Below are 21,700 nucleotides of genomic sequence, written 5' to 3'. Positions count from 1 at the left end.
TTTTGGGGGATGTGATAGAGAGGATTTATTCATTTGATAATGGTTAGAACACATAACCTCTGAGATCTCTGTAATCTCAGATACTTTAGTTCTATAATTCTAAATCCAAGGGTCTCTATAGATAGGCTTGAGACAAGTGTAAACAAACTCATGATCTCAGAGATATCTTCAAGTGGCAAGTTTCAATGGTATGCTTATTAAACAAATGCTCATGACAGATTTTCACAACAGCAATGAATGTTATTTCACAACATCAAATCTTCCTTCCTCAGGAAAAAATGACATTAATAAGAAGGTTGATGGATTTGGATTGCTTTTCATGTTTCCTGGAGGTAAAACCAGTGTCCTCACTTGTTTTCCTCTTTTTCCTCATTTTGAAGACTATTTGTTTTCATTTTCTTTGCCTCCTCTCTGGCTATGTGTCCCCGGAAGGCAGCTTGGATTTTGACAGCAGCAACCTCTTCTTTTTCCTTATCTTCCTCAGAAGAGTCCTTCATCGAAAGGAGAAAAAGTAAGAGACTCTTTAAATATGCCATATTTTTGATGCCACAAAAATAAATGGATGAAATGTAATCATTTTAGGGATGCAACTATCTGAGAGCTGTTGCTTCCTGAGGGAATTTCATATATTGTCACATTGTATATGTACCAAATGGCAAATGCCAAAATAGCAGGCATTTTGTTTTGTCACTCTTTTAATATGTCTCTGCAACAAAAGATCATTGCCAACTTTCTTTCCCCTAAAATAGTGCCTATTTAAGTTTCCTGAGCAACAACATTTTTGGGGGGGGTTGGGGGGACAAGAAAGAATCCTTGAGGCATGGTAAAAATGTTAAGAAGAAAGAACTGTAAATGTTATGTTTCAAAATAATCACAATTACATATAATGAATTAGAATAACTTCTCAATTTCTCAGTGATTAGTTAATCATCGTCATACATTTAAAGTGAGGTGCCAAAGAGAAATCCATTTAGTCTAATAATGTCAGTTTTAACATGGTTGGTTGAACTTTGGCACATACCCTCTTTTAAAAAAATTGGGTATAAATTTTTAGCTATAAATTTACAGACAGTAAAATGCATGAATCTTCAGTGTACAATTGAATATATAGCTTTTAATATATCTTTTAAAATTATAGAAATGACATGTATACACTTTAAAAACTCAAATGTATACACTTTAAAAACTCAGATGTCACTGGCAGTGATAGTTTTCTCCACCTATCCAAATCCTGCTCCTGAGAGATACCCATTATTATGAGTTGAGTATCTACATCCTTCCAAAATTTCTCTATATGCAAATATATTCATATGGGTATATATATATATATATATATATGCCTTTTTATTTTAAAAATGAGATCATGCTAATCACAGAGTTCTGCAGCTACTTTTTCCATGTAATGATATATCTTGGTTCTCTTTTTCTGTATTATTAGTCAGTGTATAACTCTGCCCATTCTTTTTTTTATGACATCATTATATTATACTGATGTACCTTGATTTAATATTTACTCAATCTCATATTAATGGACCTTTGGGTTGCTCAAGCCTCCTATCCCCCTATTATAAATAATGAGACAAATCTAGCTCTTAAACTTTTAAATGCAAACAGAATGGTACAAAATTCTTCGAGATGACATCCTAATATAGGCAAACAAATATACTCAAGTTGGAAATCAATGAGATCCCTACTCAAACTCATGAAAACCTGTGTAAAAGCACCTATGAAAGATGTAAGGAAACAAAACTCCCTTCTTCCTTGACTTCCTGTTACATCTTAATGTTAATCTTCCTGTTATATCCTAATGTAATGTTATTTCAGTACAACCCAATGGCAATTGTGGAATAACCTGTAAATCTTATAGGGAAGAGCAATGCATCACTAGGTAGGAAGTAGGGTATTCCTTGAGGGGATATCCATTCTGGCTGCCAGTTCTTGGGCAATTACCTGGGACCTGAGACATAAAAAGGAACTCAGAAGTTTGAACTTCGACATTTTAGAGAGTGAGTTCTTTCTTATGAGGGCTAGTCCACAAGAGTGTGGAGTATGAAGAATATAGACAATGATGTACTGGTAGGCGTTTTAACAACTGGCTCTCCAGAAGAAACAAAGCCCTGATTTGCAGTGTTTGCCATGGTCTTAATATTCTCATTGTGGCTGACTTCAAGTTATTAAAGTGACATTACTGAACATGGGCCTTTGAGGGTGGACTTCGCTATGTCTTTTTTTTTCTTTTTTTGAGAAGGAGTCTTGCACCGTCGCCCAGGCTGGAGTGCAGTGGCACGATCTTGGCTCACTGCAACCTCCGCCTCCCGGGTTCACGCCATTCTCTTGCCTCAGCCTCCCGAGTAGCTGGAACTACAGGCATCTGCCACCACGCCTGGCTAATTTTTTGTATTTTTAGTAGAGATGGGGTTTCACTGCGTTAGCCAGGATGGTCTCAATCTCCTGACCTCGTGATCTGCCTGTCTTGGCCTCCCAAAGTGCTGGGATTACAGACGTGACCCACCACGCCCGGCCTCCACTATGTCTTGACTGCTTGGATGTAGTACATCAGGCACGAAGGCATTTTTGTAGAGCGTTATGCATGGAAGATGAATAAGCCACATTGTTGTAAAGCCATTATTTTGGCTGTATGTAATTCCCTGTGATTTTCCTTTTGTTATCTCTGAAATTTGCCATTGTGTAGTGGTGACAGCACCAATTAGTGAAAAATTCTCAAAGTGGAAGATGAATCTGAAGGATCATGACTGGGTCTGTGAGTTCTGTCTGCCCTTCCCCATAGGGAGATTTTTCCATCCATTAACAATCTTGAAAAATAAGATTTCATTTTTAAGGGAAAAATGAATTTTTGATCATAAGAGGCATGGCTGAAAATTATCTACCAGTTAGTTTATCACTGATGTTAATTATCTGGAAAGTAAAATCATAATTTTGACAATAAAGATAACAGACATTCATATTTGGAGTTCAGTTTTAAATTGGGCAATATCATTCTTTGTAGGAATCCAGTAGTCCATGAAAAATATTACATACTAAGATGGTGATTGATATCTCTTCCTCCTTCCTAGATATCTGAGACTCTTCTTGTTTAGGATCACTTTTCTCAGGTGGTTCTTGCTCCTGGACAGATAGGAGAGAGCCACAATTAGCAATGTTTCCAAAATAGCAAAGTCTTGTATCAAACTGCTTAGAAGTAATGAAATATTACTTTAAATTACTGAGAAATAGGGAGAATTAAATACTACATATTTATCTTTTAATAAGGAAAATACATTGAAACAAGAAGAAATAATAAAAGCTCTTAAGGGAATATGTGTAAACAAATATTAAAGACCAAATAATTGGCAAAAATGTTTGATCTGTTGCTTTTGGAATGTGTGTACCACTGTTTTATGTTAAAAATAAACCACTGTCCTATACTAAAAGTTGATAAGATGATGTAATGAATCCTGAACAAAGTATAAAAAAGAGGTTCCAGTAGTTTCTAAAATAGGAATAAAATAAATGGCATTGTGTTCCCTAATGTGACATCAAATTGACTTTTTAGTGACGTTTATGGATTAAAACTAGTCAAAGAAGTAAGTTTTGCTGTGGAGTTTTGCTTTATGATTTAAATATAAAAGGAGAAACCGCCTCTGCCTATTTTGACATGGCTATTTAAGTCTTCCTTCATTGCTAATTCACACCTATGGAAAGAGCTTCTTTAACCCATAAAACCAAAATTTAAGAATATATAAGTTTATCAAATAAAGCCTTTAGAATTAAAAAAAGAAACACCCCAAAATTGCTATGTGACGCAAGGATTTAAAATCTTTCAACATTATTCCTTTGATTTCGATAAAACACGAATACAAATAAAACATGAGCACCGAGAATCTAGTAAAATGGAAATACACAGAACACACCCATATCTGCAGGCACAAATGGATGGAACTTCACTTTCAAACTTGTGTAATAAGTGACAGCTCCTTCTTCAGGAAATTCCCCAAATCTACTGGAGAACTTGAACTTTGTTAATTCTTTTCAATTCTAATATCTGCTGTGCTTTGTGGCTAATAGTACTACCTCAGTTGTCTAGAGCAGTGTTCTCAAATTTTAATGTACCTACGAATTATTCTGGTGATCTCCTAAAAATGTAACTTCTGATTTGTAGACCTGGAGTGGGGCCCAATACTTTGAATTTCTTCTTTTTCTTTTATATTTGTACAAATTTATGGAGTACATGAACAATTTTGTTACATGTGTGGATTGGTGATCAAGTCAGGGCTTTTAGGGTGTCCATCACCCAAATACTGTACCTTCTAGCCTTTAACCAATTTCTCATTATTCTCCCTTCTCCCACCTCTCCTCAATCTTCTGAGTCTCCATTATCTATCATTCCACTGTCTATGTCCATTTAAACACATTTTTTCAGCACCCACTTATGAATGAAAACAAGCACTACATGTCTTTCTGTGCCTGGCTTGTTTCACTTAAGATAATGGCCTCCTGTTTCATCCACGTTGCTGGAAAAGACACAACTTCATTCTTTATTATGGCTGAATTGTATTCCATTGTGTATATATCCCATATTTTCCTTATTCATTCATCCATTGGACAGACACTTAGGTTGATTCCATATCTTTGCTGTTGTGAATGGTGCTGCAAACAACATAAATATGAAGGTATCTTTTGATGTATTGATTTATTTTCCTTTGGGTAGATACCTAGTAGAGAGATTGCTGGACTGAATGGTCGTTCTATTTTTAGTTATTTGTGAAATCTCCATACTGCTTTCCTTAGAGGCTATACTAATTTACATTCCTGACAACAGTGTATAAGAGTTCTCCTTTCTCTGCATCCTTGCCAGTATCTGTTATTCTTTTGTCTTTTTAATAGTAGCCATTCTGAGTGGGGTGAGATAATATCTTATTGTAGTTTTGATTTGTACTTCTCTGATGATTAGTGATATTGAGCATTTTTTAATATACCTGTTGGACATCTGTATGTCTTCTTCTAAAAAATCTCTATTCATATCCTTTTCCAGGTTCTTTTTTCTCTCTCTTTTTTTTTTCTTTTTTCTCTCTTTTTTTTTTTGAGACAGGGTCTCACTCTGTTGCCCAGGCTGGAGTGCACTACAGCCTTGACCTGTGGGCTCAAGTGGTCCTCTCACCTTAGCCTTCCAAGTAGCTGGGGACTACAGGTGCACACCACAACGTCTGGCTAATTTTTTGAAGAGATGGGTTTCACCATGTTGCACATGCTAATGTCAAGCTCCTGGGCTTAAGCAATCTTCCTGCCTTGCCTCCCAAAGTGCTGGGATTACAGGCATGAACCACCACGCCCAGCCCTTTGCCCACTTTTTAATCAGATTACTTATTTTTTGTTGTTGTTGAATTGTTGGACTCCCTTGTGTATTTTGGATATTAGTCCCTTGTTGGATGAATAGTTTGCAAGTAATTTCTCCCATTCAACAGCTTATTTCTTCACTCTGTTGATTATTTCTTTTACTGTGCAGAAGCTTTTTAGCTTAATTAAGTCCCATTTGTCTATTTTTGTTTTTGTTGCCTGTGCTTTTGTGATCTTAGTCATACATTCTTTGCCTAGACCAATATCCAGAAAAGTTTCTCCTAGGTTTTCTTCTAGTGTTTTTACAGTTTTAGGTCTTATGTTTAAGTCTTTAATCCATGATGGGTTGATTTTTGTGTATGATGGGAGATAAGGGTCCAGTTTCATTTTTCTACATATGGCTCTCCAATTTTGCTAGCACTATTTATTGAAGAGGATGTCCTTTCCACAATATATGGTCTTATCAGCTTTGCTAAAGATCAGTTAGCTATATGTATATGCTTTATTTCTGGCTCCTCTCCTCTATTACATTGATCCATGTATCTGTTTTTATACCAGTTCTATGCTGTTTCGGTTACTGTAGCCTTGTATTAGGTTAGTGCAAAAGTAATTGCGGTCTTTTCCACTAAAAGTAACAGCAAAAATGTCAATTACTTTTGCACCAACCTATAATATCATTTGAAGTCAGGTAATGTGATGTCTCCAGTTTTGTTCTTCCTGTTAAGGATTGCTTTGGCTATTTGGACTCTTTTTTTGGTTCCATATGAATTTTAGGATTGTTTTTCTCAATTCTGTGAAAAGTGAGTTGGTACTTTGATAGGGACAGCACTGAATCTGTAGATTGTTTTGAGAAGTATGGTCATTTTAAAGATATTAATTCTTTTGATCCATGAGCCTGTGATGCTTTTCCATTTGCTTGTGTCATCTTCAATTGGTTTCATCAGTGTTTTGTAGTTTTTATTGTACAGCTTTTTCACCTCCTTGGTTACGTTTACTCCTATGTGTTTTTTAAAGCTATTATAAATGGGATTGCCTTCTTGATTCCTCTCTCAGTTAGTCTGTTACTGGTGTATAGAAATGCTACTGATTTTTGTGCATTGATTTTGTATCCTGCAACTTTACTGAATTCATTTAACAAATCTAAGAGTTTTCTGGTGGAGTCTTTAGATTTTTCTAGACATAAGATTATATTGGGAGTCAGTCATGGTGGCGCATGCCTGTAATTCCGGCACTTTGGGAGGCCAAGGCAGGATGATCGCTTGAGGCCAGGAGTTTGAGACCTGCCTGGACAACATAGCAAAAGCCCATTTTTACAAAAGACAAAAACATTATTCAGTGTGGTGGCACATGTTTGTAGTCCTAGCAACTTGGGAGGATAAGATGGGAGATTCCCTTGAGCCCAGGAGGCCAAGGCTACAGTGAGCTATGATTACACCATGGCACTCCAGCCTGGAAGACAGAGTGAGACCCCATCTCTGAATATATATACATATATATACCAGTGAACAGAGATAAGTGACTTCCTCTTTTCCAATATGGATGCTTTTTATTTCTTTCCCTTACCTCATTGCTCTGGCTAGGACTTCCAGTACTATGTTGAATAGGAGGGGTGAAAATGGGCATTCTTGTCTTGTTCCTGTTCTTTGGGGGATTGCTTTCAACTTTTTCCCATTCAGTATAATATTAGCTGTGGGATTTTTGTACATGACATTTATTGTTTTGAGGTATGTTCCTTCTATGCCTAGTTTGTTGAGGGTTTTTATCATGAAGGGAAGTTGGATTTTATCAAATGCTTTTTCTGCATATGGTTTTTGTCTTTCATTTTGTTGATGTGATGTATCACATTTATTGATTTGCATATGTTGAACCATCCTTGCATCCCTGGTTTAAAACTGATTTTATCATGGTGTATTACCTTTTTGATGTGCTGTTGGATTCTATTTGCTAGTATTCTGTTGAAGATTTTTGAATCTATGTTCATCAGGAATATCTGTCTGCAGTTTTCTGTTTTTGTTGGGTCCTTGTCTCATTTTGGTATTAGGGTGATATTGGCCTCATAGAATGAGTTAGGGAGAATCCATTCTTCTCAATTTTTTTGGAATAGTTTCAGGAGGCTTGGTATTAATTCTCCTTTGTATGTAGAACTGGGTAGAATTTGGCTGTGAATCCATCTAGTCCTGGGCTTTTTTTTGTGGTGTTAGGGTGGGGGAGATTTTTATTATGGAATCAATCTTGCTACTTATTATTAGTCTGTTCAGGTTTTCTATTTCTTCCTGGTTCAATCTTGGTAGGTTGTATGTTTCCAGGAATTTATCTATTTCCTCTATGTTTTCTAGTTTGTGAGTGTATAATTGTTCATAATGGTCTCTGATGACCATTTGTATTTCTGTGCTATCAGTTGTAACGTCTTCTTTTTCATTTCTGATTTTGTTTATTTGGGTCTTCTGTCTTCTTGGTTAGTCTAGCTAGCCATTTATCAATTTTATTTATCTTTTCAATGAACCAACTTTTTGTTTTGTTAATCCTTTGTATTGTTATTTTAGTCTCTATTTAATTTAGTTTTGCTCTGATCTTTGTTCTCTCTTCTGCTACTGTTTGGTTTGTTCTTGCTTTTCAAGTTGCTTGAGTTCATCCTTTAATTGTTAATTTGTAATCTTTCTACATTTTTGATGTAGGCATTTATTGCTATCAACTTCTCTCTTAGCACTACTTTTTCTGTATACCATAGGTTTTGTTATGTTGTGTTTCTAGTTTTCATTTGTTTCAAACAGTTTTTTAAAATTTCTGTCTTAAGTTCTTTTTTGATCCAATAGACATTCAGAAACATGTGTTTAATTTCCATGTATTTGTATCATTTCCAAAGCTCCTCTTGGTATTGAATTTTAGTTTAATTCCACTGTGGTCTGACAAGATACTTGATATTATTTTGACTTTTTAAAATTTGTTGAGACTTGTTTTGTGCCCTAACACAATATGGTCTATCTTTAAGAATGTTCCATGTGCTGATGAAAAGAATATATATTCTGCAGTTGTTGGGTAGAATGTTCTGTAAATGTCTGTTAGGTCCATTTGTTTAAAGTCAAGTTTAAGTCCAATGCTATTGTATCAGTCCATTCTCACAGTGCTATGAAGAAATACCTGAGACTCAGTAATTTATAAAGAAAAGAGGTTTAATTGACTCACAGTTCTGCATGGCTGCGGAGGCCTCAGGAAACTTACAATCAAGGCGGAGGGCACCTCTTCAAAGGGTGGCAAGAGAGAGAATGAGAGTGGGGCAAAGAGGGAAAAGCCCCTTATAAAACCACCCCCCCACCCATGATTCCATTACCTCCACGAGATCCCTCCCATGATATGTGGGAATTAAGAGAACTACAATTCAGGATGAGATTTGGGTGAGGACACAGCCAAAGCATATCATTTGGCCCCTGGCCCCTCCCAAATCTCATGCTCTCACATTTCAAAACAAAATCATGCCTTTCCAGCAGTCTCCCAAAGTCTTAACTGATTCCAGCATTAACCCAAAAGTCCAAGTTCAAAGTCTTATTTGAGAAAAGGCAAGTTCCTTATGCCTATGAGCCTGTAAAATCAAAAGCAAGTTAGTTACTTCCCAGATACAATGGGGGTACAGGCATTGGGTAAATACGCCTGCTCCAAATGGGAGAAACTGGCCAAAACAAAGGTGCTACAGGCCCCATGTAAGTCTGAGATCCAACAGGGCAGTCATTAAACCTTAAAGTTCCAAAATGATCTTGAGTCCATGTCTCATATCCATGGTGTGCTGATGCAAGAGGTGGGCTCCCATGGCCTTGGGAAGCTCCACCTCTGTGGCTTTGCAGGGTAAAGCTCCCTTCCTGGCTGCTTTCATGGGCTGGCATTGAGTGTGTGCAGCTTTTCCATATGCACAGTGCAAGCTGTTGGTGGATCTACCATTCTAGGGTCTGGAGGATGGTGGCCCTCTTCTCACAGCTCCACCAGGCAGTGCCCCAGTGGGGACTCTGTGTGGGCTCCAACCTCACATTTCCCTTCTGCACTACCCTAGTAGAGGTTCTCCATGGGGGCTCTACACCTGCAGCAAACTTCTGCCTGGACATCCAGGTGTTTCTATACATCCTCTGAAATCTAGGTGGAGTTTCCCAAACCTCAATTCTTGACTTCTGTGGACCCACAGGCTCAACACCACATGTAAGCCACCAAGGCTTGGGGTTTGCACCCTCTGAAGCAATGGCCTGAACTGTACATTGGCCCCTTTTAACCAGAGCTGGAGCTGAAGCAGCTGGGACACAGGGCACCATGTCCCGAGGCTGCATAGAGCAGGGAAGCCCTCGGTCTGGCGGAGGAAACCATTTTTCTCTCCTATGCCTCCAGACTTGTGATGGGAGGTTGCTGTGAAGGTCTCTGACATACCCTGGTGATTAACATTTGGCTTCTCATTACTTATGCAAATTTCTGCAGCCAGCTTGAATTTCTCCCCAGAAAATGGGGTTTTCTATTGTGTCATCAGGCTGCAAATTTTCCAAACTTTTATGATCTGCTTCCTCCTGAATACTTTGCTGCTTAGAAATTTCTTTCGCCAGATACCGTAAATTATCTCTCTCAAGTTCAAAGTTCCACAGATCTTTAGGGAAGGGGCAAAATGCTGCCAGTTTCTTTGCACAGTAAGAGTGACCTTTACTCCAGTTCTCAACAAGTTCATCTTCATCTTAGACCACCTTAGCCTGGACTTCGTTGTCCGTATCACTATCAGCATTTTGGTCAAAGCCATTCAACAAGTCTCTAGGAAGTTCCAGACTTTCCAACATCTTCCTGTCTTCTGAGCCCTCCAAATAGTTCGAACCTCGCTGCCTGTTACCCAGTTCCAAAGTTGCTTCCACATTTCTGGGTATCTTTACAGCAGTGCCTCATTCTCTGCAGTACCAATTACCAATTTACTGTATTAGGCCAGGAGCAGTGGCTCATGCCTGTAATCCCAGTAATTTGGGAAGCCGAGGTGGATGGATCACTTGAGGCCAGGAGTTTGAGACCAGCCTGGCCAACATGGCGAAAATACAAAATACAACAATTAGCTGGGCGTGGTGGCATGCACCTGTAATTCCAGCTACTTGGGAGGCTGAGGCAGGAGAATCACTTGAACCCAGGAGGCAGGGGTTGCAGTGAGCCAAGATTGTGCCACTGCACTCCAGCCTGGGTGACAGAATGAGACTCTGCCTCAAAAAAAAAAAAATTACTGTACTAGTTTGTTCTTACGCTGCTATGAAGAAATACCTGAGACTGGGTAATTTATTAAGAAAAGAGGTTTAATTGATTCACAGTTCTGCATGGCTGAGGAGGCCTCAGAAAACTTACAATCATGGTGGAAGGCATCTCTTCACAGGGTGGCAGGAGACAGAATGAGAGCTGAGCAAAGGGGGAAAAAGCCCCTTATTAAACCATCACCCCCCATGATTCAATTACCTCCCACTACATCCCTCCCACAACATGTGGGGATTATGGGAACTACAATTCAAGATGAGATTTGGGTGAGGACACAGCCAAATGATATCAGTTACTTTGTTGATTTTCTGTCTAGATAATTTGTCTAATGCTATGAGTGGGGTGTTGAAGCCCCTCACTATTATTGTATTGCAGTCTACCTCTGTCTTTAGACATAGCAATTTTTTTTAATGAATCTGGTTGCTCCAGTGCTGGGTGTGTATATATTTACAATTGTTATATCCTCTTACTGAATTGATCCCTTTATCATTATAAAATAAACTTGTTTGTTGTTGTTTTTTACTGTTTTTGACTTAAAGTCTGTTTTACCTAATATAACTATAGCTACTTCTGCTTGCTTTTGGTTTCTGTTGGCATGGAATATCTTTTTCCACTTCTTTACTTTCAGTCTAAATGTTTTTACAGGTAAGGTGAGTTTCTTATTAGCAGCATATAGTTGAATCCTGTTTTTTTTTTTTTTTTAAAGAAATCCATTCAGCCAGTCTATAGCTTTTATGTTGAGCATTTAATCCATATATGTTTAAAGTTATTATTGATATGTGGAGTTTTGTTCCTTTTGTCAAATTGTTAATTGCTTTCTGGTTATTTTATACATTGTTTCTTTCTCACTGTTTGTCATTGTGGATTGGTGAATTCTGTAGTGGTGCCATTTGATTCATTTCTGTTCCTTCTTTGTGTGTCGCTTTAACAGTGAGTTTTATACTTTCCTGTGTTTTAATGATGCTAAATGCCATTTTTTTGCTTCCAAGTTTAGGATTTCCTTGAATACCTCTTGTAGGGCCAGCCTAGTACAGACAAATGCCCTCGGCATTTGCTTGTTTGGGAAATACTTTATTTCTCCTTCATTTATGAAGGTTAATTCTGCTGGATATAGAATTCTTGGCTGATAGTTGTTTTCTTCCAGCTCTTTGAATTATCTTCCCGCTCTCTCCTGGCCTGTCAGGTTTCTGCTGAGAAGTACGGTTATTAGTCTGATCAGGTTTCCCTCACAGTTGATGAGATGTTTTCATCTTGCTGTTTTTAGAATTCACTCTTTGACTTCAGATAGTTTGATATTAATGTGCTGTGGTGAAAACCTTTTTTTTTTTTTTGCATTGTATTTGTTTGGGGAATCACTGCACCTCCTATATCTGGATGTTTAAATCTCTTGCTAGACTTGTGATGTCTTCATCTATTATTGCATTAAATAGGTTTTCTAAGCCTTCTGATCTTTTTGTCCTTGGGGATACCAATAATTCAAATATTCAGCTGCTTTATGTTGTCCCAAATGTCTTAAAGGCTTTGTTTATTCTTTTTTATTTTTGTCTTACTGGATTGTTTCAGACCTGTATTCAAGTTCTAAAATTTTTTTGTTCTACTTAGTCTAGTCTATTGTTAAATCTTTTGAATGTATTTTATATTTCCTTCAATAAATTCTTCAATTCCAGAATTTATGTTAAGGTTTTTTTTTAAATAAAAATCTATCCCCTTGTAAAATTTTTCATTCATATCCTGAATTGTTTCACTGAGTTCTTTGTATTGGTTTTCAGATTTCTCTTGCACCTCACTGACCATATTTAAAAATCAGTATTTTGAGTTCCTTATCTGAGACTTTAAGAATTTCATTCCGGTTATGATCTATTGCTGGAGAACTGCTGTGTTCATTCTGGGGTGTTATACTTCCTTGTTTTTCATGTTTCCTGTGAGGCTGAATTTCTATCAAGTTTCCAGTTGATGCCAATAATGCTGATTCCACACAGCCTTTCTCAACCAGCATTCATTATCTGAACCATGGAACACAGAGAACGTTTTGAGAGGCTCTTTTCTCAATTCTCCCAAGGATGGTACCTAACCAGAACCATTCTAGATACAAATCAGGACACTGATTCCTTACATGCAATTAGTGCCTTTGGTTTAGGGCTTAATTTTTTTGAGGAAACTTGGTTGAGAAAGCTGTCTTTGTAAAGCTGCTAAAGAGAAAGGCTCAGACTCTGAAAAAACTAGCTTTATAGAGAAAACTACACCATTACCATCTTTAATTCTAACCAGTCTTTTGTATCAATAATATCATATCAATGATAATGAAATAATTGGACTAATAGTGTTTTGGTCTATGAAATGCCATCTATTAATTCAGTAATTATTTGTGGAGTACCTGCTATTACTTAGCACTGTGATGCTGAAAACATTTGAAGAATAAATGATGAAATAATTATTCATAACCTTTAAGCACCTTCTTCCTGTTGTTCATCGTTAAACTTAAGTGAAATATCTGTACATGACTCAGATACTTTAGAAAAATATTCTCAGAAAAAAATCCCAGCACAATTAAAAAGATTTAATAAGTTATTTGTGATGCCTCCTCACATAATTCTCACAATTCTGGGGATAGCCTAATAATCACTAGCTGTAGACAGAGAGAAGAAATAGCCAAATCCAACAGCTTCAGAGGACCATACCTCGAATGCGTGATTGTTATAGAAGCGGTCTTCTACCTTACTCCCCCATTCTGCTGGATCAAAGTTGGTTTCTAAATAATAAAAATATAATAACTTCAGATTTGTTTGAATTCATTAAGATAACTGTAGAATAGTAACACAAATATAAGTTTCTTGTTTCAAATTACAGGTTCTTTACTGGCAGTCCAAAATCTTATTGACATTGTACATAGCCTAGCACTGCAGACATTACCAGTGATTATTAAATATATGATAACCAACTGAACATTGGATGAGCCTTTGGGGATATTTAGAAAAGCACCAAAAATGTAATTTCTGCCTTCATAGAATTTATAATAAAATGGGAAAAAGAACAAATGCCAGTACTTAAATATAAATGTAGACACTTAGAGCATGTATTAGTAACCACAGAAAACTGTATAAACCTAAATGCTAAGTTGTCAGAAAGTTTGGAAATGTGAAAGATGGGAGAAATTTTTTTAAATGAAGTATATTATGTAGACAGTTGACACAGACAAGCAGAAGTATTTATTTTTAAACAATTTTTTTCTTTAACTTTATATTATAAAAATTTCAAACTTAAAAAGTAGATATAACAAACTCCCATGAGCATATTGTCTAGATTCAATGATCAACCCATGATTTATTTTATCTATAACCTTTTCTTCTGATTATTTTTCTGCACTTTTTTCTGATTTTTTTTAACCCAACCCCTTGCATCCTGTTATTTTATCTACAATTATTTATTTCAGAATGTATCTCAATATATACTCTTTTAAAATATAACCACAACACCATTATCATACTTCAAAATACTAAAAATATTAATAATTCCTCAATATCCTCAACTATTCAGTCAACTATCCAAATTTCTTCCATTGTCTATTTATTTGTTGGTTCAAATCAGGACCCCGAAAACGGGCACGCACAGCTCTTTGTATGTCTTTTAAATTTCTTTTAAAGGAAGATCCCCCAGCCCCTATTCTTTCCTTGTAATTTATCTGTTGATGAAATTAGGTCATTTTCCCTTTGGAGTTTTTCACAGTTCAGATGTTTCTGACTATCCCCATGGTGGCTTTTAACAAGTTCTTCTGCCTTTGAATTTCCTGTAAACTGGTAGCTAGCTGTATAGGTTTGATCTAATTCGGGTTTGATGGTTTGATTTTTTTTCTGCAAGTATACTTGACTGGTAGTGCTGTGTAATTCTGTCATAAAATTTATAATATCTGGTTACTCTTTTTATAATTTTTATCGGCCCCCTGATGATCCTTGCTTAGATCATTTCTTTAGGGGTTGTGAAATGGTAATATTCTAATTTGATCAAACTTCTTTATTTTCTGGAGTATTCATTAAGGAAAACTTCCTCATCAACTGGTTACTCTGAAGAACGGTTGTTACAGAAAAGAAAGGTTAAAGGTTTAGTTCTTTCCTTTTATTTACCGGTTTTCAGAATAATCAGCTGGATTCCTAGGATCCTCTCAAGATGACCAATGAGTTTTTTTTTTAACCATCACAAATTCACGAATGTTTAAGAAAATGGACGCATTTTAATCCAATGCACGTATTATTCTTATTGATGCTCTAATTATTAAACATTTGTCCAGTGGTAGCTTATTCAGGTGCTCAAATGTTCCTGAGTCCTTTGGAAACACCTCTAGTAATCTTTGATAGCTTCCTTGTTCTCTAGTATGGCAAGACGTTCAGCCTAATCTGGTATATTTCCTGCCAAGTTCATGAAATTAGCTTGTTTTCCAAGAAGCCCTCATTCCTGGGAATGGTATTTAGAGATGACAACCTAGAAGCTGGGTGCTCACTGGTACTGGGTTGGTCATTGTTTTGAGACCTTTAATGTACAGAGCTAGAAAATACTTCTTTCATTTTTTAAAGAGAAAACATGAGGTCACACTGATATTTTTCAACTCAAATTTAAGATTACAGGATTTTATCAACCTCTTTCATTTTCATAATTGTATGTTGTTTTTCCTACACCAAAAATCTTATTCCTAATAACACTAGCTTAGTTGCTTACTTGCTTTGTTCTACAATATATGATTTCAATATATAATTTCAGAATAACCATACCATAATATGATTAACAATGATTACTGAAAACAGCTTAAGGGTTTTTTTTTGAAGTTCATTTTGTTTTTAGGATATATGCACTAGGCATGTATGGTCAAATTACTCCATTTTAATATCACTTCAAATAATTCCTTTCTGTGTGGTTATGTCACCCAGTCTATATTAGTTAGGCTCATATGTTTCACTTTGCTTTTACATTTTAGAAACTGCTTTTTTTTTTTTTTTTTGAGACAGAGTCTCACTCTGTCACCAGGCTGGAGTGCAGTGGTGCGATCTCGGCTCACTGCAACTTCCGCCTCCTGGGTTCGAGCCATTCCCTTGCCTCAGCCTCCCGAGTAGCTTAAGAATTTTAAATTTAAAATTATAACTATGTTAAACTTTTATGATTCGAAATTCAAGATATTTTCTATCATGTTCTCTCTACCCTGTTCACTTTCTCCTAAAGGCAAATGTTAAGTTTTTAAAAAGATTTACTTTTCCATTTAAAAATATAAACAAAGTTGGGCGTGGTGCCTCATGCCTGTAATCCCAGCACTTTAGGAGGTGGAGGCTGGTGGATGCTTGAGCTCAGGAGTTCAAGACCAGCCTGGGTAACATGGCAAAATCCTGTCTCTACCAAAAAAAAAAAAAAACAACAAAAAACTCCCCAAAACAAAAATTAGCCCAGCGTGTTTGTGCATGCCTGTAGTTCCAACTACTCGGGAGGCTGAAGTGGGAAGGCTGCTTGAGCCTGGGAGGTTGCAGTGGAGCCACGATTACACCACTGCACTCCAGCCTGGGCGACAGAGCCAGAGCCAAACCCTGTGGCAAACACACACACACACACAGAGTTATGTATTCACATCAACGTCTTTTGTTAAATGATAGGATACTGGCCAAGTGTTGTTTCTCACAGCTGTTATTCCAGCACTTTGGGAGGCTGAGGCAGGAGGATCATCACTTGAGCCCAGGAGTTTGAGGCCAGCCTGGACAACATCGTGAGACCCCCGTCTGTGTTAAAAAAAATGGTAGCACACTAAGCACACTTTTCCCCATCTTGCTGTTTTCACTGACTATATCCTGAAAATCACTCCACAGTATCACCCATAGTATTATCGAGAGACCGTTCTCATTTTTGAAAACAGCTATATATATATAATTCAGTTGTGTAGATGTATCATAGTTTGTTCACTCAAACTCCTATAGATATTTGGGTTGTTTCTACAAAGAATGATGCCCTGAAAAGTGTAGAAGTGGCACCTCCGGGTCAAAGGTTAAATACATATATAATTTTGGTAGGTATTGCTAAGTTCCCCTCCTGGAAGTTACGGCATTTTGCTTATCCACCAGCAATGTATATAAATGCTTATTATCCTACAGCCTACAGAGCATGTTGGCTTTTTGCCAATGTAATGGAGGGGTTGTTATTGGTAGCTCAGTGTAGTTTTGATTTGAACTTCTGTTATTATGAATTAGTTTGAATATATTTTCATAAGTGCCATTTGCATTCATTTTTGTGTGAATTGTTTGCTCATATCTCTTGCCAATATTTTCTATTGGGTTCTATAAACCTATAACACACTGTTTTTACAAACTATTTATTTATTAGGGCTATTAACCCATTGGGATATAAATTGCAAATATTTTTTGTTTGTCTTTTGTAGTTTTGTTTTCCTCACAGTGCTTTTTCTCATGTAAAAGTTTACTTTTATGTTGTCAATTTATAACAATCTTTTCTCTAATTGCTTCCGAATTTTTGAAGCAATTAAAGCAATTTAGCTAGCAAAATTTTTTCTTCTCTTATAGAGAAATTCATCCATATTTTCTTCTAGTATCTGTATGGTTTCTTTTAAAAAATATTTATGTACTCAACTAATTTGGAATTTGTCCTTGTGTATAAGAAATTGATCCAATTTTATCTTTTTCCTTCTTTATCTTAAAATAACAAAAAGTCCACCTTTTTCCTAGTGACCTGAAATACCATTTAAATCATATACTAACATGTTTCCTGTCACAAAAATAAAAATTAAGAGTAGTAACTACCTATGATGAATGCTGGCAAGGGAATTCTTGCATTATGTGGGAGACTGAGCCAGAGGTCCATAATGATTGTTATTTTTCCTTTTTGAAGAGACTGAATTCTGATACTTGTATCTTCTAGATAATTTGTCTTTGGTTGACATGGGTGGAGTTGGGTGTGGTGCTTACAATTTTTTCAAATGGTTTTACCCATTGTTTGTTAGAGAGCTAGTGTCCTGAGACCACTAATCTGAATCATCATTTGCTTTAATTATTGTGATCCAGTAACAATGACGCAAATGTTTTTATAATGGAATGTTTCTGAGTTCTAAAATTAAATAAATGACTAAAGACTTTTACTGCAAGAATTTGTAGTTAATCTTATAATAAAATTAGTGTTCATTATAATTCACCTCTTTTCCAAAATAATTTAATTTTTTTTCCCCTTCCAACTTTTATTTTAGGTTCAAGGGATACACGTGCAGATTTGTTACATGATTAAACTCGGTGTTAAGGGGCTTTGGTGTAGAGACAATTTTGTCACCGAGGTAATCAGCATAATGCCTGATAGGTAGTTTTTTAATCCTCACCCTCCTCCTACCTCTGCCCTCAAATAGGCCCCCAAGTCTATTGCCAAATGATTTCTCTTAATAACGTTCCTCTTCTAAATATAGTTTATCAAATGTTTTCAGTGGAAAATATTTAAAGTTTCAGATTGTGCAACAAATATTCATACTGATCGGATATGGAAAAGACCAGCAACATTCAGGAAATTGGCAGAGATTTTGAGCTCTGCTAGGGCAGGGCAAAAAAAGCAAGGGGTGGACCTATGCAGTGTGTGTGGGAGTTGTTTGAATTCTACCCTCGTGCTAGGTTTTCTTCCACTATAAAATGATTACAATAGAATGTTTGTTTGCTTGTGCCTATTCCTAGTCACCTTTACCACTCTGTTAGAATACTGTAATAAAAAGTAATGATGACAAGAATTTACACAAAATGGATGTTCTAATCAAGAATGGCTTTCCGGGGGTTGGGGCGGGGGTCGTGGGAGTGCCCGGGATGGAGTGCAGTGGCTATTCACAGGTTTAATCATAGCTCACGACTGTCTTGAATCCCTGGGCTCAAGTGATCCTCCTGCCTCAGCCCCTGAGTAGCTGGTACGAAAGGTGCACACCACCATGCCTGGCTAAGGATAGGTTTTCAGTACAAAACTGGTAAAGTCCTGACAGTCATAAACCTTCAAGGTTGGGGATTTGTAAATTTTATTTATAGGAGTGAAGGAATTTTGCTTTGGCTTTCAACCAAAGAGTTATTGTTAGTGGGCATCTGGGTCTCTGTGCAGGATGGAACTTAGCATAAAGAATATAAATTACCTTTGCAAACTGTTAGTCCACCTTTCAAATCAGTTTGTCTGTGCTGTTATTGCAGAACAGTTTCATATACCCCAGTGAATATCAGTTTATTTAAGCAGTGCAGAATTCTTTTTGCAGCACTTATAATACTTTCAAATGGAAGGAATCAAAATTGAAAGGAAACCACAGATACTCATCTCAGGAATAATAGTCAGCTGCCAGGGATGCACAGGAACAGTGTGCTGGAACGTGGCGAGGGTAGACTGTATGATCTTTTTTTCCCCCACTGATTTCTCCCGAGAAATGTATGCTCTTTTGCAGTTACCTTCCACGCTGTACGTCCGTGAGAAATACAATGAAGACGATCTGAATAATGAACTGGTAATCTTCGATAATATGAAACGAATTTAAGAGAACATATCAAAGAGGTACATACTGTTTCAAAGAGCAAGAACTGTTATCTGAAACTCCCGGCCTCATAAAGGCTTTCTGCAGAATGGAGATGGTCTTAAGCAAGTTTTACCATAAACAAATGCTTAGTTTCTTATTTTAAAAAATGACTAATTTTAGAAAGCTTACTCTCTCTTTTCTCTAGAAGGCTCTCAAAATAGGCTGCTGCAAAAGCTGGTATATTGTCCGGTTGCTCTCTCAGAATCTCGCGTGTCAGCCCTTCAAGAAGATTCCCAAATCCTTGTGGAATTCGGTAGTGGGTGTTGGAGAATGGAATCGACATCTTCTTGGTAAGAACTGCCTATGGAACCTAAAGATTCATTAAAGAGTACTGTCTTTAAATTTGTCTGATTTTACTTGTATAATCACAACTATGCCAACAAATTATTTCTGAGACCCATATATTTGGACTTGAATTCTTTTTTCCCCAACACAACCCAAGCCCATCCATTTCTTCCAGAGTTTTGAAATCTCCATTGTGAATTAGAATAATACAAACACAGACCCATTCACTAGGCCAAATCATTTAAAACCCTGCAAAAAACCCATAATTTTCAATATGACTTTTTCTGTCTTTACCCTTTATATGCTCAAAAGGTAAGGGTAGTTTTTGCTATCACACAGGAATTTAGAGAGAATGATTGCTAAAAAGTTAAATTGAATTCATTATCAGTTGCTGAGAAGACCTTCTTTGAGGTCTATTTTTTTTTAAAGAGTAGAAATTAGTCCTGGTTCTAGAAATTAATTTGTTGAATGAAGAAGTTGCACAATCTTTCCCTTTGCTGCCACTTCTGAAGCATGACCCACAATGTTTCGAACACCTTTGTACTGTGGAATGTGGTTGTGCGTGCGTGTGTGTGAGGGAGGGATGGGATGGGGCTGTGTGTCATGATTTTGAAATCCCAGCCTCTAAAGTTTTAGAATTCTTATATTTTCCGGTTTCTTCTTGACCAGGCTGTCTATTTCTGTCTTGAAATACAAGGGCTAGATTAAGGGTAGCTGCTAAGCAGCGGGCTGAGCTACTGAGTATGAAAAGAATCCTCCGGGACCTGGCCTGTTAATGTGAGAGTGTGCGTCAATGCGGAATAGAGGCGAAGGCAGAGGTAGGGATCCAGGTTGGGAGAACTGGACGGTTTAATGAGGCTCAGACTATGGAGGGTTCTCGTTTCATCGCTTTTTTTTTCTTTGAGACGGGGTCTCTGGTCTCGAACTCCTGGGCTCCAGCGATGCTCCCGCCTCAGCCTCCCGAGCAATTGGGATTACAGGCGCGCGCCACCACGCCTGACTCCTCTCTTTTGCTTTTTCTGAGGGAGCAGTAGATGGGGGTATGGAACCATTCTAGGGTGGTGAAAAGGGCTGGCGAGATTCTGAACCAATATGGGCAGAGGAGGGCGGGCGGAGGGGGCAGACGGGTCTAGTCGCGGGCGGGATGTTGAGGACCTGGGATTTCAGACTCGCGCAGAATGGGCTGCCTCGGCTCCCAAACGGCCCAGGGCTCCGAGGCTGTGTCTGGGATGCTGAGAGAATAAGAGAGACGAAGGGAAAAGGCTAGGTCTTGGTGTCGGAGAGGAAGTGGGGAAGCGGCCTCACCTCCTTTCTCTCCGAGCTGGTGCCGCCGGTTCCGGTTGTTTTTCTCGTTGCTGGGTAACCGTTTTTTCTTAAAAAAAAAAAAAAAAAAAAAACTACGGCGGCCGAGAAGGGGCGAGCACGGCCCAGTCCTGAGGTCGCGGGAGGCTCCGAGGACTGCAAAAGGGTGGAGCCGGCCTCGCCCCCGCCCAGGCCCCGCCCCTGCCGGGAGCCCACCTTCCCAGTCCCGCGCGGCCGGCAGATCCTTGCAAGCATGGTCGCGCCGGGGCTTGTACTCGGGCTGGTGCTGCCATTAATCCTGTGGGCCGACAGAAGTGCAGGTGAGGCGGCCCGGCTCGGCCGGACCCCTGCCCCTCAGCCTGTGCGGGCTCCGAGACCCCGTGTCCTCTGCGGGACACGGCTCCGCACCCCTTTCTCAAGGTCGACGAAGGAACCTAGCTAGGCGAGGCTCTCGCGTCTCCGACCGAGGCCTGGTCTGCAGGGGTCTGCTGGGTTGAACCCCGGCCTCTCCACTTTCTCCACCCCCCACTCACCATCCCTCACATGCAGCCTGTGAGCAGGGAGATAGTGCGGTTTGTCTGAGTGGGGAGGCCCAAATGTGCCCAGAAAGAGGCCTTCGGGGTCCTGGAGTAACTGCTGGGGAGCTCGGAGGGAAGGAGGCGAAGCTAGTTAGGTAATATTTGGAAACAGGTGACTGAATCTTCCAAAACATTTCAGCGCTACCCCCTCAGTGGTGCCCTTGGGGAGTGTTTGCTTCAGGCGGGGTTCCTTAGGGGAATTAAATTTTACTCGTTTAAGTGGTTATTAGGGCTAAGAAATACAACCCCCTCACTAGCTCAGACTATTTAAGGCTCAGTTTTGATTTCCGGTGCCGCTTACAGATATTGGTGGTGGGAAAATGTGAGTGGCATAGGGGAGGCTGGTGGCTCGCTTTGGCTGTTGCGCAGGTCAGATCTTGCCATTCGAATA

At 38.3% G+C, this 21,700-nt stretch overlaps 2 protein-coding genes across 3 annotated transcripts in view; one reads left to right on the top strand and one right to left on the bottom strand.

The window, feature by feature from the left end:
- Positions 1-219: 219 nt before the first annotated feature.
- On the bottom strand, positions 220-20,948 carry SPA17 (sperm autoantigenic protein 17). 2 transcript variants are annotated; one of them, XM_002822642.5, is made up of 5 exons: positions 20,735-20,948; positions 19,274-19,454; positions 13,263-13,333; positions 3,040-3,126; positions 220-491 (listed from the first exon to the last, which is right to left on the bottom strand). In XM_002822642.5, exons 2-5 carry the CDS (start codon positions 19,425-19,427, stop codon positions 348-350), a joined length of 456 nt encoding a protein of 151 aa, XP_002822688.1. In that variant the 5' UTR covers positions 19,428-19,454; positions 20,735-20,948; the 3' UTR covers positions 220-347. The 2 variants fall into 2 exon arrangements, with proteins under 2 accessions (XP_002822688.1, XP_054381304.1); XM_054525329.1 differs by having other exon boundaries at positions 20,585-20,750.
- The window catches only part of SIAE (sialic acid acetylesterase), a 38,542-nt gene continuing 37,695 nt past the window's right edge, over positions 20,854-21,700 (top strand). Inside the window, 1 exon segment of the mRNA NM_001131100.1 lies at positions 20,854-21,051. Within this exon segment, the coding sequence (NP_001124572.1) occupies positions 20,985-21,051 (67 nt within the window). The 5' untranslated portion in view covers positions 20,854-20,984.

Source organism: Pongo abelii, chromosome 9 (genome assembly GCF_028885655.2).
Source record: "Pongo abelii isolate AG06213 chromosome 9, NHGRI_mPonAbe1-v2.0_pri, whole genome shotgun sequence".
Lineage (NCBI taxonomy): Eukaryota > Metazoa > Chordata > Mammalia > Primates > Hominidae > Pongo > Pongo abelii.
The sequence above is the reverse complement of the archived record's forward strand: the minus strand, read 5'-3'. Positions and strand labels throughout refer to the sequence as shown.

Excerpts from the sequence above, each read along its gene's own strand:
- SPA17 (XM_002822642.5), bottom strand. The coding sequence starts at position 19,427 with ATGTCGATTCCATTCTCCAACACCCACTACCGAATTCCACAAGGATTT. Across the intron at positions 13,334-19,273 it reads CCTTCTAGAGAAAAGAGAGA|AAACCAACTTTGATCCAGCA; the intron begins GTAAGCTTTCTA and ends TTTATTATTTAG. Across the intron at positions 3,127-13,262 it reads ATAACAATCACGCATTCGAG|GAGCAAGAACCACCTGAGAA; the intron begins GTATGGTCCTCT and ends CTATCTGTCCAG.